General features: G+C 46.3%; 1 protein-coding gene across 2 annotated transcripts in view; it reads right to left on the reverse strand.

Moving 5' to 3' along the window:
* Nucleotides 1–5126: 5126 nt before the first annotated feature.
* elmo1 (engulfment and cell motility 1 (ced-12 homolog, C. elegans)) overlaps nt 5127–18653 on the reverse strand; it is a 60169-nt gene continuing 46642 nt past the window's right edge. For both annotated transcript variants that reach the window (XM_048229146.1, XM_048229148.1), the window contains 6 exons: nt 15542–15705; nt 13583–13695; nt 8165–8272; nt 7696–7778; nt 5816–5893; nt 5127–5493 (listed from right to left, as the gene is read on the reverse strand). In XM_048229146.1, coding sequence (XP_048085103.1) covers nt 5293–5493; nt 5816–5893; nt 7696–7778; nt 8165–8272; nt 13583–13695; nt 15542–15705 — 747 coding nt within the window. In that variant the 3' untranslated portion in view covers nt 5127–5292. The remainder of the gene's footprint in view (nt 5494–5815; nt 5894–7695; nt 7779–8164; nt 8273–13582; nt 13696–15541; nt 15706–18653) is intronic.

The following is an 18653-nucleotide window of genomic DNA, read 5'->3' on the forward strand; positions in this document are numbered from 1 at the left end:
CTAGGTGATAAATGTTGCTGCAAATCTCAGCAGACAAGCAGCTCGTGTGTGACTTCTTGTTCATTTGTGCAATCAAAATGTGAACAAAACAGCAAAAAAATAAGAGGGACAAAATATCAAGAACGATGACCCTATTAACTGGAATCTTTGTCATCTTAAAGCAGAATAAATGTACCAATAAATGAAGCGACAGCTTGATCAGGAGGAGTTCTATCTTGGATAATGAAATCATTCTGCCCTGTTAATCCCTAGCTGGAGGGAGGGTGGTACAGCGACTCATTTGTGTGAAGGTGGCTCTTGTCATTTTGGCTGATTCTCATGCAAATTTGTCCCTCAAACCATGAGTGTTATTACAGTACTTATTAAAAATGTGGATTTGAGAATGAATAACGTTACATAATATTTAGTGTTATGGAGGGGATTGTCAACTAATGTTTAACTTGGTGTTTGAGTTTCAGTGAAGAGTGTGTGTGTGTGTGTGTGTGTGTGTGTGTGTGTTTGTGTGTGTGTGTGTGTGTGTGTGTGTGAGAGAGAGAGAGAAAGAGAGAAAGATTGTTAGGAACTGCGGTGCCCCTTGTGATTTATTACACCGAGCGGCACAAATCAATACCAGGGCACCCAATTATTAATGAAGCCAATATAGGGAGCGCGCGCTTGAGGGGTGGGCATTGCTGTGCGGCACTGGATTTAAACGCAATATCTGATTAGCATCCATACAAATGCAATCTGGAGCCTTTCCTGAGGCTGAAATAGCTTCCGCTTCACTGTGCCTGGTTTCTTCATGGAGCTGATGAAGTACTTCCTCACACTCGCACACACAATGGAAAGTGCACTAGCACTCTGTCGGGAAGTTGTTTGACATTCTAGAGACTAATCTGAGTTTAAAAAGTGGGGGTCTTTGTCATGTCATATCGGGTATATATTCCCTTTTCTCCTTTTCTGTGTGGTGGCTGATTTACAAATGGGGCTGCTGGAATGATGGTGACATGAGAATCCATACTGCTGATATCTGCTTCATCCTCTTAATGTCTTCCCTCACTCAAAAAGGCAAACCATGAGGGGGTTGTGGTTATTGAGTGTTGATACATTTCTTGGGTATTGTTTATTGCAAGGTCATGCATATTGTGACTGTGGTATTGTGTTGTCCTTGTGATGTTTATTGCAGTTGTCAATACAGCAAGCAGATTATTGATCATCATTTTGTGGGGACTTGAGGTAAATGTACAGAGATGCCAGGATATTAATTGAAGCAGTGAATGTTCAGGGCTCATTACTGTATGTATTGTGTGTGTGTGTGTGTGTGTGCGCTGTCCGAATTTGGCTCTGTGCTGTGCATGCCTCATGAGCAGTGAGCGCATGTGAAGAGGCAAGACGAGGCCATCTCGATTACGTGATGTGGTTAGCAAGAGGCCCGATTACAGGCTGAGGGGCAAGACAGCGCTGACCCCCCCCACCCCCCACACTCTCCCCTCTAAAACCCATCTTCCATCCGTAGGCTATTGACCCCACCTCTTCCATTCCATCTTCCTCTCATATGAGTTTACACACCCAGCATGCTAAAGCTTTTGAGATAGCTACTCACTCGGGCCCGGGGCTGATGCAGACTTGCCAGACCCAGATATGGGCCGGATGCGTTCCAACTTCCAGGGTACGCTGTTCCCCCAGCTCCTGTCCTCGGAGCCTTGCTTGTCTCCACCTCAGGCCCGCGGTGAGCTCAGGTAGGGACGGGAGTTTTTTTGGGGGAAGGTTGTCTCCCGGGGCCTGATGGAAGGTCTGCTGCATTATTCATCCTTATCCTCCTTCCCTTTCTTCCCTCTCTCATCCCCTCTCTCCTTCCTCTCTCCTCCCCTCTTTCCTTCCTCTCTCTAGCTTTCTCTATCGTGCGTTGTTGTTCTTTGGTGCCAGCTCCCGAGAGGACACGCTGCCTAAAAAGACCTCGGGCTTTGCATCGCATTGCACTCTCACTGGCTGCCGTGACTTTGACTTTGCCCCCAAACTTTGACAGATCAGCCACAGCAGGGGTGAAGCGCACCAGGCAGTTGGGGGTGGGGGAGGGGGAGTAGTCAGTGCTGATGGTTAACACTGGTTAACAAGTCATGTTTTTTTTTTCCATCCAAGGTGAGGTAAGCACTGCAGTTTAGCTGGGTTTCAGCTTGAATTTGGGTAAATTATTAAAATATTATTAAAAACACACTTTCACAAACACATACACACACTCACCCATGCACTCAATTACATACACACACACACAGTCTCAAATAAAAATGTCATTTATGTGTGAAATTATGTAGTCATACTGCCCTGCGTAACCCACCAAAGCCCCCACTGTGTTCATGCTCTAGAGCTGCTTTTAGGTGAGTCAACACAAGTTCCCTTTTTTCACTTGCAAAGCACTTAGTCGCACTCAAGCAGCCTGGCCCTAACCTTTCCGTCTGTGCCACCATCCTTTGCAAAGTCATAGTTGCTGGAACCATCTTGACCCCATGATCTGTCTGGCCCTCCTTTTGGAGGGAACTGCAACCTGAGCTATGAAGAGGTTGCTCACCACAAACAAGTGGATGATGAAACAGCTACACACACACACACACATTCCTAAGCTATACTTACATTCTCTTTCAGGCACCATCACAAATACTCACACAAACACACAGCAGGCAGGATGAGTAATCCACTTAAGGACCTACTGTAGAAGCTGCTCGCTCACTGCCAGAACAAGCATACTGTGTGAAACATGCAGTCGGTGTGTGTAGGTGTTTGCCCTTGATAAGTAGTGACCTCATCTATGCCTCTATCTATATAAATCTATATAAATAATCATGGTCAAGTTCAAGAGTACAGTATGTGTTTATATATACTTGAGGATATAGTATATATCTATCTCCTCATGAGAGGTTTGACATTCAGAGATGTGCATTCTTAGGACACAGTAAACATTTGCATGCCTTCAGTAAGCAACCAAGATTGTCATCACTTATATGCATACACACACACATATATATATATATATATATATATATATATAAAAAGTATAATAGCTTCATGTTGTTGAAAGCGGTGCTCAGGTCATGTCCTTAGCTGCATCCCTGCAGGTGTGCGAGGGGGAGGGGGTGGGGTTGGGGGTGGGGGGCAGAGCGAGGTCGTGACTACAGCTCTGGCTGCGGAGGAGCCGTACCTGCAGTCAAACACAGCCAGCCGTGCAATGGGAAACACAGGTGGTGACGCCGTGGCCTGTGCAATTACCCCGCAGCATCGCCGCTCAAATGAAGCCCAAACCCTCTTGGCTTTTATTTTGTCTTTGTGTTTGGTGATTCACGATTCATTCTTTCTTTTTTGGCTGCAGGTTAAAAGGACCTTTTTCACACTTAAAATATATGCTTCATATATGGATTGGAATTCGTAAAAAAAAAAAAAAAAAAAAAATCAATTCTTTATTAAAGATTGCTTTCAGTTTTACTGTGCTGACTCTTACTCTCTGTGCCGTTTCCATGGTTCACCCAAGAGGGAGCTACACAGTTATACATTCTCCACTCCCACCACTTACTCACACTAATGTACATTAATCTGGGAGTGTGTTAGACCAGCTGGCCTATAGCTCACTTTTAGCTATAGGATAACTGGTGTAACCCACTTTCAGTGAATTATGCTAAGCTAGGCTTTTTTCTGGGGTTCTGGGGTACTCGGCAAATAAGCTAATTTTCCTTTTAACCTACTTTCAAAAGACTATAATAATGTCTCTTGTGGGAGGCCTCAGACAAACTGGCACCCTGACATGACTGGTGGTAGAAGAATCTCAACATCAGGTCTTATCGAGTTACTGCTCCAAAATATTCAACATCCAACATTCTACATAGTGTTTCCCCAAAGATTGTTACTGCACAACATTTTCACAAAAACCCTAATGCAAGTGCAGAGGTTTAAATGTAAGCAATCGCAGAGAATGTTCTCATTTATTCAATTTTAATGTAAACAGCAGATTGATGGACTCAGCCAATAACAATGGGAGCAAATAAAATTCTACAAGTAATAACTATAATATTTTTTCAATTAAATTAAATAGGAATTTCCAAAGGTGTCATGGTCCCAGAATAAAAACAAATTTTAAAAAACCTAAAAGAAAAAAAAACTTTTTTCTTCCCTTTACTGACAAATGTACATACATGACCCCCCACTCCCTCCCCCCATAACACTGACTACTTGGCAGCATCACAACCATTACAGAAGAGTCACACCAGCTTACAAAATCAAACAAAAGTGGATAGCTTGATATTGCTCTGGAATGATCCAGCAGTCTTTTGCACTGCACCTATTTGGGTTACCAGGAGCAGGAAAAAAAAACTCAATGAGACAAGAAGAAAAACAAGGAAAAAATAAAACCGAAGGAAAAGCAAGCACGCAGTACAGCAGAGATTGGGCGAGGATGATTAAGCACTGTAGGTGTCGTCAAGGTGACATGTTGGTATACGGTTGTAAAGGAGGCAGTGCTCAGTGACCACACAGCCTGGTTAATAACAGTCTACAGGTACGAGAGCGGAGGAGGAGGAACACAAAAATGCAAGAGAGAGAGAGATACATCAGATAATACAACAGTTTCCTCTCTCACTTTCCTTTGTCTCTTGCTTTTCCCCTCAAAACCACCAACCCGTTGGCCCCTTTGCTCCCATCCTCTTCTCATTCCAGACTTTAGCTGCCACTTAGATGAGTGGAAGATGGGCGGTGTATTGGTGAACACAGTGTCCCGCTTTACCCCTCCACTTAACTAGCACAGTCTCCCTCAATGTAATGGCAATGAAGACCTCAAACCTCAACAGCCTGAGAACTACATAAAAGCTTAACAGCAATACAACATGGTCGAGCTCAAGAGTACAGCGTTTCTACGTGAACTGGGCGACTTTCTCGTTGGATGTTCGATATGTCTGCCGAGGTGAAGGTAGAAACGGGTCAGGACCGTGAAACTAGAAATGGGAGGTTGGATGGATGAATTGATGGAGTTGTTAGGTGTTGGTTGGTGTCTCCTCTTGTCGATTGTGACGTCTGTGGCAGGTCCCCGAAGGCTGTGTTCATATTTATGGTTGAAAGTTGGTGCACCTATTGAGAAGCTTGCTTTTTTAAAGACAGTTTTAGCAGAGAAAAAAAGTTAAATCCTTTTTTTTTTTTTTTGTTCTTGTTCATTTTTTTCAATGCAAGAGTTTCTCTAAAAGTTATTTTTTTGTTTGTTTAAAACTTCCAGTAACAACTTTTCAGAGAGGAAAAAGGGAAACCGTTGGTCCAGTGGGTAATGGTTTTGTTTTGCTTTCAGTTGCAGTCGTAGACAAAGTCATAGTTGCTAGGCTCCTTGGGGATGGGAGGCGGAGCCTCAGGGATCTGGATGTTCTCCAGGTCGAGGAGGCGTAGCTTCATCTCCATGCTAAGCAGAGTGTCCAGGTCACTCTTGGTGAATTCGCTGGTCATCTCCTTCCCTAGCAGAGCATTTAGCCCATCTGTCCACACACAGTACTGCAAGAGAGGAAAAGCAGCAGGAAGAGACTTGTTAATGTTCACACTCTGAATTGTGATATAATATCACCTCGACCCTACAAATGTATTTGTGGATATTAATGATGTGCTCTCAGCATATTTAATTTCACATTCCAATATTATCCAATTATTCACTCCTCTATTTCACATGAGAAGTCATTAGCGCGGTGTTCTCATAAGACCATAAGCTGACAGTTAGCCTTTAGCATATTAGCAAGTATGAAGAAATTATGTTTAAGTTTAGTGTTGCATTGAAGGCCTAACTCTCTCTCAGGTGCTCTAACTCCCATCTCGGACTCACCTCGTGTTTGTCAGGGGCAATGAAGTTTAAGTACTCATCGGACTCGTAGAGGACGGAGAAGGCCAGCTCCAGCACTTCCTGTTAGGGAGCGAGGGAGAGGGGGATAGAGAGAGAAGGGGAGAGGGAGAGAGAGATTGTCAGTGGAACATTAATGAGTCTGCTGTGTTTGTGCTTCTGCCTCCTGCCAGCCTGCCTGCCACTGCGTCCAAACCCCACACACACACACACACACAGATTTGCGGAGCAGATGGCTGGCTGTCGCCTCGTGCCGGCCGCTCCCGCCTGCCGCGAGGCTTAAGGGGGGCGGTGATGGGACGGGACAGCAGGCCTGAGGGACACCAGCAGCAGCGGGGTCCCAGACTTCACGACTAACTCGGCTGCTTGATGGGCCTGGCGAGAGCGCATGAAACAGCTCTGTCGGGGGGGCATTGGAGACAAGGAACGAGGAAACCGAGAAAGTGCACATATCCTTAACGGAGCTACAAACATCTCCTTAAAGACTGCAAAATCTGCTTTTATTTTAGTGAAATATATCACACTGACATACTGATGATGAAACCAAAGCAGAGCTAAGCTGAGCCCTTTCAGAAGTGCACTTCCATTTTTTATAATGTCATCCATCCATTTGTTGACTACTGATTCAACTGCACATACACCGTATCTACGCACTTCACTTTTACTGATTTTATTTGCTCTTTTTCAAGCACTTCATCTTTATTTTTTTCCTTTACATCCGATAAAATGTACTGTGTTTGCCGTAAATGCCGGCCATGCTGAAAATACACACATTTGCTCGGACGACTCTATCTACAGTACACATCTGTACACCTCATCTGTACTGACTTTCACATGCTTCACTTTCCTGTCTCCATCCCTGATAAAAATATACTTTGTGCTCCCTGAATAAAAAGGGCCATGCCCTCTGGAGCAGCTGCAGTGGGCGAGTGAAGCTGGCACGCAGGCGACTCCCTGCGGACCCCGCCGAGGCACTGCTCCAGACGGTCGACATCGTTCCCTTTCGTCCTCTGCCATGAGCGATGGCGCGGCTGCCCGTGCGTCGGCACATTTCCACCGCGCCCACGAAAACAAAAAAAAAAAACGAGACTCGAGGAGGACTCGTGCCAGTCTGTCCAGCCCTGCGTGTCATCCTTTCACGTCAATCCTCCTCTGGCCCGGAGTTTCTTCCGTTTTATCGGCAAACTAATAAAAGAGGTCGGGAGGAAGGCGCAGTGGTCTTTTATCTTCCCCGCTATATTTACACTCTACCCCTCATCCGTCAACATCAGCACTCGGAGACGAAGCACTACAGAGGGGATCCGTGGCTCTGAAGCGGCGCTAAAAACCGCAAGGAGGCAACTCCTTACCACCAGGAAAAACTGACCGGCAACTTCCGAGGAAATGTACTGTATTTTTATTGTTAATGAAAAGAACACGATAAAAAGACAGATTGAACACAGATTGATTGATTGATTGACAGACTGACTTGACTACCGTCTACCCTCAAACCCATTCCCTCCAACCCACTTCCTCTGTGCAGTCACAGGCACCATGGCAACGGAGAAGACGGCCTCCTGTCTGTGTTTGTTGGGGGAAAGGTGTGTGTGTGTGTGTGTGTGTGTGTGTGTGTGTGTGTGTGTGTGTGTGTGTGGGGAGGTGAAAATGAGGAGCGGCAGGGAGGTGACGTGTGAGGGAGACGGGGGATGATTGGAGCTGATGTTCCTGTCAAGAGAACATCAACGCTGGAGGACACCTTTGTCTGAAGGAGGCCCGGGGAGAGAGCGCCGCGTTGATACACAACAAACATGACCCACGCACACACACACACACACACACACACACACCTGCATGTACACACATACAGACAGTTGATGATGATGTACCTTGTTCTGCTTGAGAGCTCCTTTCTCCTTCATGTGAGGGCAGTCCTTGCCTGTGACAACAGCTTTGATGTCAGCCACGGGCACTGCACAGAAAGACAGACACAGAACAGAGTAGTTAGACAGATTCACCATCACACAGACAGGTAGGTAGACAGAGTAGACAGACAGGCATTAGCCTTCTGAGACCAATATTACAGAATATTGCAGAGGTCCGTGTTTTATGGGGAGGTCAAAAGTTATTAGGTAAGATACTGTAATTTAATGAAAACTCTGAGTGTGTGTGAGTGTACGTGTGTGTTTGTGTATGTGTGTGAGGGTGTATTTGTGTATGTGTGTGTGTATATGTGTGGGTTTGTGTATGTGTGTGTGTGTGTGTGTGTGAGGGTGTATTTGTGTGTGTGTGTGTGTGTGTGTGTGTGGGGGGTTGTGTGTGTGTGTATGTGTGGGTTTGTGTGTGTTGGACACTTACGCTTCTCCTGCAGAGAGTCATGGGGCACCTCACCCTGGGGGTTCTCTTCCAGATCTCCATAGTGCAGGACTTTATGATTAGGAGACAGTCGACAGTACCAGAACTTATCTAAGGGAAGAGAGAAAGGGGCAAAAGAACAAAGAAAGGTCAGCGTACAATGTAATGTATGTTGACCAACGCAAACCCATATAATAAACTGCATGTATACACACAGTACCACAGTGAACCTAAAAGTAAAGGTGACTAATGTTTAGCAGACACTTTTAATGCAAAGCGCCACAAACTCGCAGTGGCGGGTTATGGAATTGAACCCGGGCCAACTGATTGTCAGGCCTTGACACATCCCCTGTTACATCATGCCCACAAATGCCTATACTGTCTAATCAATCTAATCTAGCCCAGTTCAGTCTAGTCTATGCTGTACTGTATGTATACACAGTGCCAAGAATATACATTGAGCATAACTGTGTGACTGATACTACTATTTGATAAAAAGCTCATCCAGTCTTGGAAGAACAGATTAGTCAGAGTGGCATGGCTTCTGGGACCCAGTCTTTGAGACTGAGACCGAGGCTGGCGTGTCTGGGCACCCGTCTCAGAGCCCCGGTGCTGCCTGCTGGCGAGCCACCACAGGGGCCTTGGGCCTGGCACGGCACCACACGGCACGGCGCGGTGCAACGCAGACCTGACTAGGCTGGGCCCCCAGGGCCCAGGCTGGCATCGCCCTGTACACAAGCAGCCGCTCCAATTCATAATTGTCGAAAATAGATGCCTGGCAGCACAGCGTGCGTGCATGTGTGTGTGTGTGTGTGTGTGTGTGAGAGAAAGAGAAGTCATTATATATGTGCATATGGCAGTGTGAAAAAAAAAGATAGCATGACAGAACAGTGAGGAAACTGACAGAGGAAAGCATTAAATGAAGCAAGATTTTAAACAGAAACGACTAATGACATATATAAGGTTAAAGCTGGAAAAAAAGATGTACTGTAACAGTGTGTATGTATGTGCAAATGTCTGTCTGTCTGTCTCTGTGTGTGTGTCTGTGTGTGTGTGTGTGTGTCTCTCTGTATGTCTCTGTGTCTGTGTGTGTGCGTGTGTTTCTGTGTGTCTGTGCATGTTTGGTGGCAGATTGAAATTGAGTATTTCTTGGGTGGTGGTGTGGGGCTGGGGAGTGGGGTGATGTGACAGCTTGTTCATTAGGCACAAGTCCTCGTGCTGCAGCCGAGTGAGGCTGGTTTATTTACCAAACGGACGTGCTGGTGCCAGAGCTCTCTGCCCAGATACGCAGTCCCCACCATCTGCACACGGCTGTGACAACCTCATACACACACGCACACACCCATCATGAATAACTCAACACAGACACACACTCACGACCGCCGCACCACCACATACTAGCCATCAAGAGCCAATCTGTTCCTACCAGGAAAGAGAAATCCCCTACGTTCTATTTTTATTTGACTTATTTTTATTTATCCTTTATTTAACCAGGCTAGTCACATTGAGACAGAGGTCTCTTTTCTGAGTAGCCAAGAACAGCAGCAAGTCTGTGTTACAGTCATCCGACGGAGGCATTTATGGAGCTTTCATGATGTCAAATCTGAGTCACCTTGCAACGCCAACTAGGTCAGGTGGGACATGGGGTCCACTTAAGTGACCGATGAATATTTTATGTGAAGAGATGACTGTACAGGGACTGAAAGGGAACTCTCCAGACAAAGCCATTTTATGAAGTGGCAGCTTGCAGGCTAGCTGTTAGCCTGTTAGGGAGCCGCTGGCCTGTTCCACCAGCGTGGGCCCTAAGGCAGTCAGGTAGCCTTGTAGCAGGTCCAGAAAGAGGGCCGCCCAGAGCAAATGGCTGCCACAGGCCTGACAAACTAATGACATGCCCTAATGTCTAAGAAAAAGTTGGCATGTGACGAAATGGTTTGATACATTTTAATGGAGACACTGAGACCAAAGTGGTGTACAGCCAAAGTGTGTGTGTTTGTGTGTGTGAGACAGAGCATGTGTGTGGATATCTGTGAGTGTGTGTGTGTTTTAAGATGGAAGCATGTGTGGGCGTGTTTTTTTTCTCTCTTTTTTTTTGCACTTATGACAGCACTTGGTACGTGCCACAGAAACATTGACTAAACCGCGGGCCTCACCGAACACATGACCGGCATCTTGGATGCCCACACAGCAGCGACTTCCCACGACATCGAGAGCGAGACGGAGCGGAGCGAGCCTGAACAAGAGGCTGACCGCGTTTGTCATCCAAAAACAGATGCTGCTTTGAAACGACGAGCCGAGCCAAGCTCACAGATCCGCTCAGTGAGAAAGTAGAAGAGGGGAACACCTATAGCTCAATTTTTATTTTATTACATTTTATATATGTTTTATATAAGTTTTAACCTACATAGGTTTTACATTTGAATGCTTTTTCAGAGGCTGTGACACTTTAATAAGCGATATCATCCAGAGGACACCAGCTGCTGTGTCCACATGCCACACGCTAAACTACAGAGAGCGAGAAAAAGCAACGAGTGTACGAGTGTCTAATAATATATGGGTGAGAAATACATGTTAATCAGTTACAGTGGTGAGAGGAGATATCTAAAGCAGATCAGCTGTAAAAACAACCCCCACAAAAACTGGTAAGGTAAGGTGCCTGTGATGCATCAACACGCGCGAGACTGAGACGGCGCATTCGTAGACAGAGAGATGTGCTGTGAGGAGCTATAATAAGCTGCTGTGTCTGGATGGATCACCAAACATCCACACACACAAAAAGTAACAAAAAGAAAGTAAAGCAAAGTAACACGCACGCTGGGTCCATCCTATCACCCTTCTCCCATGCTCAGTAATGTCTGTGTGTGTGTGTGTGTGTGTGTGTGTGTGTGTGTGTGTGTGTGTGTGTGTGTGTCTTTTTCAGAGCAAGTGCAAAACTGACTGAACAATTCCTTTTAGAAATGGCATCCGAGGCCATTCCACTTTCCCGCTACAAGTGGGCTCGTCACGCGCTTCCACCCCTTATTGCCAATTCATTACATCATTCGATTTACGAGATTAGAGATTTGCGTTTGAGTCTGAAATGCCCCCCCCCCCCACACACTTTCCTCTCCCCTTTATCCCCCCTTTCTTCCCCTCACGCCCTTCGTCGCAGAAGAAAAAGCGCCGCCAAGGCGAAGTGTCAGTTTTGATTTCGCTCAGCTCGCCCGAGCTTTTAAGATGATAATGATGATACATGAGCATCTTTTGGAAAAATGGTTTGAAGCTCATGCGGGCACTCGAACTGAAAATGGAGAGACGGAGGGAAAAGAGAGGGTTAGCAAAAGACTGGGACATTGATTTCAAAATGGCAGCTTTAAGGAAAGAATGAAGAATGACTGACTGAGGGAATACTCTTATTTATCTGTGGACATGGGGATTGGAATATATGTTACTTATAGAGAATAGAGACGGGGAGAAGAGAGAGGCAGATGAAGAGAGAGTGAGATAAAGAGAGAGGGGGAGAAGAAAGAGAGAGATAAAGAGAGAGGGGGAGAAGAAAGAGAGAGATGAAGAGAGAGGGGGAGAAGAAAGAGAGAGATGAAGAGGGGAGGAAGAAAAAAAAAGGGGGAAAGAGAGACATTTGGGGCCCGTGAAGGATTAAATTCTGTCTGAGCGGCAAGCTGATAAGGGCGTCTCTCTCGCCGTCTCTGCCCGTCCTCTGGTCGCCCGTGTCAAAGAGGATATTAGGGCTCGACTGCCCCCAAAACACGCCGGCACAAACCCCGTTAAAGCTCTGTCCTCTATCAAACGGCCAGCTGCTCCCTGAATGTCGGAATGTCCCGCAGAGAAGGGCACTTTAAACATTCGCCCAACTCCGCTCATCCCCCCCCCCCCACCTCCCTCTTTCACTGGCCAGGCTTAATAATAGAAGCCATAAAGAGCTCTACTGCGCAGCACATCAATTTTAAAGGCGCGTTATTCAGCGGAACAGCGAAAGCCTTTTGCTTTCATGAGAAGGGACACTCTCGTGCTCTCGTGCAGGCGCCGACAAAACGAAACGATAGCCCCGAGCACGAGCCCAGTCTCTTCTACCCCCACCTCTCGTCCTCAGAGGACAGGAGAGGAGGCAATGCTTTCAGAAGACAGGGGGGGAATAGAATTAAGCTGTCTCCCCCACCATTACTGGGATCGATTCACGCACTTCAGAGCAATGAAAGCTCGTCGGAGCCCTCTAGAGAAAGAAAGAGCAAGAGCAAAAACGAGGGAGAATAAAGAGAGAGTGAGAGAGAGAGAGAGAGAGAGAGAGAGAGAGAGAGAGAGAGAGAGCGTGCGAGTGCAAGAGTGAGATAGAGCCGAACAAAGACTTGTGCGTGCCATTCTAAAAAGGTTTAGTCTGTGTAGCCATAAAGACGCGAGACAGGAAGATGGAAGGAGCCATCTTCGCAATTAGGGAGCTTTTGCAGCACGGAGCCATAAGAGCCGCGTTCCTGCGCCTATTCCCACAGCGGGGCGAACAAAGACAGATACAGAGAGAGAAAAGACAGGCAGAGTGCTGGAGAAAAGGAAGACGGAAACAGAGAGAGAGAGAGAGAGAGAGAGAGAGAGAGAGAGAGAGAGAGAGGGGGAAAGAAAGGAGTGAGGAGGAGAGAGCATTGTGAGATGAGTGAAGATCAGAGAGAGAGTGAGAGAGAGAGAGGAAAGAAAGGAGTGAGGAGGAGAGAGCATTGTGAGAGAAGGAAGATCAGAGAGAGAGAGAGAGAGAGAGAGAGAGAGAGAGATAGAGAGAGAGAGAGAGAGAGAGGAAAGAAAGGAGTGAGGAGGAGAGAGCATTGTGAGATGAGTGAAGATCAGAGAGAGAGAGAGAGAGAGAGAGAGAGAGAGAGGAAAGAAAGGAGTGAGGAGGAGAGAGCATTGTGAGATGAGTGAAGAGAGAGAGAGAGAGAGAGAGAGAGAGAGAGAGAGAGGAAAGAAAGGAGTGAGGAGGAGAGAGCATTGTGAGATAAGTGAAGATCAGAGAGAGAGAGAGAGAGAGAGAGAGAGAGAGAGAGAGATAGAGAGAGAGAGTGAGAGAGAGAGGAAAGAAAGGAGTGAGGAGGAGAGAGCATTGTGAGATGAGTGAAGATCAGGGTCATACAAGAGGCCGTGTGGTGGAGGCAAGAGGACCCAAACAAAGAGAGTTGGAGAGATTACAGAGGGAGGGGGAGTGCAGAGAAAAGGGAGAGAGAGAGAGAGAAAAAGACATATAACCAATGGGAGAGAGACAAATAGAGGGATGAAGAGAAAGAAGAGGAAAAAAAGTCTGTATGTAGTATGTCTGTAGTATACCTGTAGCTTTGGCAACAATGACTTTTATTCATTCACACTATGAGAGAGAGAAGGATGGAGAGAGAGGGAGATAGAGATAGAGAGAGAGGGAGAGATGGAGGGATGGAGGGGTGTGCTTACCTTGCCTCCTGCGGCTGCTGATCTTCCTGAAGCAGGTGCCATCACACAGGCGGTTGAGGCGCTGCTGCTTGATGAGCTCCATGATCTCCGGCTGGATCTTCTCACGGAGCTCACTGGGCATTGAGGAGACAAGGGTGAGACTCATACAGGCTCATTCTAACACACACACACACACACACACACACACACACACACACACACACACACACACAGGCACATACACACAGACGCGCACACACACAGGCACATACACACACACACACACACACACACACACACAGACTTCACAACTTAATCCACTTCAGAGGATAAATTTACTCTTTCTCCACTCCCCCGTTTCACAAGCACACACACACATTTATCTTACTGCGTTCTGTTCACCAGCGAGGACAGAACAAATATAATTTCAGAATACATTACAGCATTCAACTACTTCAAATATATAGCTATTATGCTGTTCTATTATTCTGCAGGAAGCTGGACTTGGAATTTATAATGGAAATATGTACTTGTACATAGAAACACAAAGCAGGGAGTGCTAAATTTTAGCACATGTGGACAGCCCAACTGTGCCTTCTTATCAAGAAACAAGAAGCATAAGCACAGTCCCATACGTGTATAATATATGCACATGCATTTGGATGTATTACATGTATATGTGTATTAGTATGGCTGTGAACATGTATGTGCGCACTGATGCTTGGATGTGACTGAATTATGCATAGCCTTCATAACAAGGCATGGCACACAACCCCTGGATAACAGCGTTTCGGTCATTAATGGGTAGTGCATGGGTAGCTGACGCTCTCGTAAAATCCTTTCTTTCATCTTCTGGAGTCTTCTATCACTCATCTCGTTTCTGCTTCCTTATCCTCACATCGTTAATGAGAGCGAGGGGAAAGGCTCGTTTCCCCGCATCACGCGACGTCCTCATTAAACGCCGTGTTTCTTGTGGAGATTTACGAGAAGTTTTAGCTGCTCTGCACCCCTTCCCCGTGATCTTCACATACCATCACAGTGAAACGAGTCAGAAAACGACAGTCGCTGAGAACACGCAGTCGCTGTGTTCTTTTTAAAATATCATTATATCAAACAGTGTGCTTCCTCTCATGTTTTATAGGTTCTGTAAAAAGGACACAAATACCATCTAATTTTTTGCTGTGGATATTTTACAATAACTCCATAAATGAGGCACACCTTATTTCTTTATTTTACACCAAGTAAATCATTTACTTTATCCTGAAGGACATCATTTACTGAAGGTCAGACATAGCTTTAAAATGTGACATCCAAAATATCAAAATCTAAAGGGTTGATCATCAGTATCACCTGTGAGCCACTGCGCTCTCCACGCTGCCCCATTGCCATCTCTGTGGGCAGCCCCCTATGAAGCCCTAGACCCAATTTCCAGTTTGTGTGAGCAGGTAAGAGCTTAAAATCTTGTCCCGTCCGGGCCAAAAAGTCGAGAAGTGGTCCAGAAAATAGAGCTGTAATGGGGACTCCTTTTAGTGTAATGAGACCGGGGTAGCTGAGGGAGAACATAGAGTGGGAGACTCCATTGGGGGAAGTAGGGTAATTTCAGCTTATTGCCCTCTGTCTCCACCTCCATCTCCAGTTATGAGTGGAGGGAAGCAGGTGGGCTTTGTTGAGTTAGAGAGGTACACCTACCCCTCTCAACCTGCTGAGGCTCATAGGGAAGTGGGTGGCTCCACGTTATACAGTCGTTTGAAACTTGCTCTGTGTGCTAATCTTATGGGTGGCATGGGCAAACATGAGCAAACATCTGCAGACTATGATGCAGAGATTTGGTTCCAATTTGATACTGACTGGTGTGTATACCTTACAATACATAAGAGCCTAGAGAATATATCTAAACCTACATGCTTTGTACATTCATTTTATACAGGCATGGATGTGTGTGTGTGTGTGTGTGTGTGTCTATGAGTGAGAGAGACTCACAGGATGGGCCTCGACTGGAAGTCTTCCTGGTTCATCCTCTCGGACTGGCGGATCTTTAGGATCTCTGTGTAGCTGAGGTTCTGTAGGCGGCTCTTGAACTGGTCCAGGGAGTTAGGCTTGACCGTCAGCGCTCGCATAATCTGCTCTCTCACCACCTGCATCACCTGAGAGAGACGGAGAGAGAGAGAGAGAGAGAGAGAGTCAGATCTTTCTAAAAAACAACAAGCACCATGACCACACATCATTTTTGTGTACCATGAGATCATTAGCTGTGCGTCATGTAAGACATGTCAGAAAAACAACAGTCTTTGGTCAGCCACTTGCAACTACCGACCCACATAAGGTCTGTTTGGATCTGGTACCAGATAAAGAGTGATTGGGGAGGGCTGAAGAGGGACACAGACACTGATGAGTCTATCAAGGGGCTTAAACAGCTACAAGGGGTTTATTTTCAAGGTCACTTTCTTACTCTAACAAAAGCTCATGTTCAGGTCACACTGTGGCCAGCTATGACCACAAAATGTCCCTTTGCCCAGGAGAGAGAGATGGTCAGACAGAAACACAGACTATCCACATCCATTATCCTCAACGCCACTAAGATTCAGCACAACCGAAGTAAACACTCAACCTTCCCCACAAAGGACACATCATCCATCAGTAAGTTCCTCATCAGAAACATCTGAAGGCTCTCTAACACTGCTACTCTTTCTGAAGGACACCTCATCTGTAATCCAGTTCCTAATCAGGAAACCTCTGAAGGCCTCCAACAAATTAGTGCAGCTTTGAGAACTCGTCTGTAAGAGCCTCTAAAATTCTTCATCTGCCGCTTTTACAGGAAGTACAGAGCAGATGAACTGGGTCCAGTTGTCACAGGTGTTTTATTCCACTCCACTTTCCCCAAGCTTTCCTCCTCTTCATTTGTCTTTCTGTTCATGTTCATTCAGTTATTGCTCTTTTCTCAACTCATTTAGTTCATTCAGTGTTCTTTTTTCCCCTCAGCAGTTTTTCACCTACTCACAAACCAGCCTGCTGAGTTTCTGTCAGCTTTCATTTTCCTTCAGAGAAGCGCCTCGGCATCGCTTAGCAACCATGGGCCACAGGGTTGATATTCTAATAAGCCGTTTGGATGTCAACACTGTCAAACACATCAACAACATTTTCAATGGGAAATATCGCACATTTGTAAACACTTTGAGAATTCCTTTGAACACAAAGCTCCAGCTTCTAAAGCCTTTTAACAAAGCTTTGCTGTTGTTTGTCGAGAGAAATCTATCTGGCAAGGACGTCAGTGTGCGGCTAACAGCTACGCTAATGGCTTGTGTGCAAACTAGGAAGCAGATGGAGAAGCTCTGTAGTATTCCGTGCTAGACTGGCCAGCGCGACTGGGAGGAAGAAGGCAGATGGTGCAAAGCCATTAAGAAGCCTCAGATTCAGCACTTCAGCTCTGCTTAGGAATGGAAGAGTGGCCCCTCTCCTGTCATCTACCACCAGAACCAATGAAGGGAAGCAAGGCTAACTATCCGCACTGCATGTAGTGTGTACTCTGGAAAGCTAAAGATTAGTGAATGCAAAACCCTGGTGAATGCAAGACCCTGCATCTCCGGTAGGTGTGTGAGCATGTGTATGTTTAGTGTGCACTCTGGAAGGATCAAGAATGGTGAATGCAAGACACTGCATTTCTGGAGTGTGCGTGTTTAATCCTTTTAAAAATGGTGTCCACTACAGAGCACAGAAGTATATCTTAGTTGAAATTATAGAGCAGAAAATGAAATAGGTCCCAGAGTCATTTAGCCAATTGGTCTTGCTTGGGCTTTTAGTTTTTAATACTTCATGCATCAAAGGGTTAAGTGTGTGCTTAAGTAATAGTAGACCGCATATTACTCTGAGTTGTGCTGTGGGTAAACTCCCCTGCACCTCCTTGCCATTGCACCCACCTCTCAAGTGAGAGAGCTAGTATGGATCTATGCTTCCCGTGACGCAGGCTGCACATCTTTGTTTGGAAGATGAATCTCCCCAGAGACTGGGACTACTGCTGCTCAACAGACCATTGGCTCAGACCCCTCAACCCCTCCATTCTGGTTCAACCAGCTAAGGGCCTCCTTATGGCTTTATGGTTCACTCTCTGGAGCACCATCCACCAGCCCTTTCTCCTAATGGTAGCACCCCCTCTCCCTCCAAACACACACAGCCATCTCCTTCCAGTCTAAACAACTGAGCTGGTCTCACACACACAGTGCCATGCTGAAACACTGAGCCAGGTCCACACACACACACACACACACACACACACACACACACACACACACACACACACACACACACACGGTACAAGGCTCATTGTCTGGTCTCATCTTGCTGGCAGACTCCAGGGTGTGTGTGGTTATTACAGGGTGTCAGCACATCTATTACTGAAGAAGATGAGCCCAAATCTGATGGCGAGGGAGGGGTTGGGGTTGGGGGGTACAATCCCCCCTCTAAAAACAGCTTTAAGCATTGGCTTTGGATAATCCCCTGTGCCAGTGCACCAGGAACAAACAGCAGGGGGCGAGAGGGAGAGGGAGAGGCTGCAGCTCCCAAATTAGGAAACAGGGGAAGCCGCTACCACAAGACACCCCCCAAACTAAGCCACTAAGCCACGCTGCATTGCTGGAGCCACCCCACGGATGAGGATTTCACGTCTGATTACACAGCTTCATCCAAAACATGTCATTAAGCTTACACCAGTGACTGAGGCACTCGCTCACACACACACACACACACACACTCTCTCCCTCATACACACAGACAGACACATACTGTACACACACACACACACACACACACACACACACACACACACACCACAGAGTGACCTCAGGCCAACAAACAGCGAACCGACAGGCAGCCAGTGGACCGTGCTCGTCGATAGCCGGTTTGTTTACACTTGAGCTCGAGACTGTTAAAATCGCATCTTCTCCAGACGTCTGAGCACGTCTGAGATGCTTGTTTACTGGGAGGTATTTTTATAGGGAGGTTGTCTGTACAAGAGTATTTATAAGGGAGGTACTAGTCAGAGATGTCCTGAGTCCTGACAAAATTAAACTGACCACTGATGTCCACAGCAACCAAATGC

Source organism: Alosa alosa, chromosome 20 (genome assembly GCF_017589495.1).
Source record: "Alosa alosa isolate M-15738 ecotype Scorff River chromosome 20, AALO_Geno_1.1, whole genome shotgun sequence".
Classification (NCBI taxonomy): Eukaryota; Metazoa; Chordata; class Actinopteri; order Clupeiformes; family Clupeidae; genus Alosa; species Alosa alosa.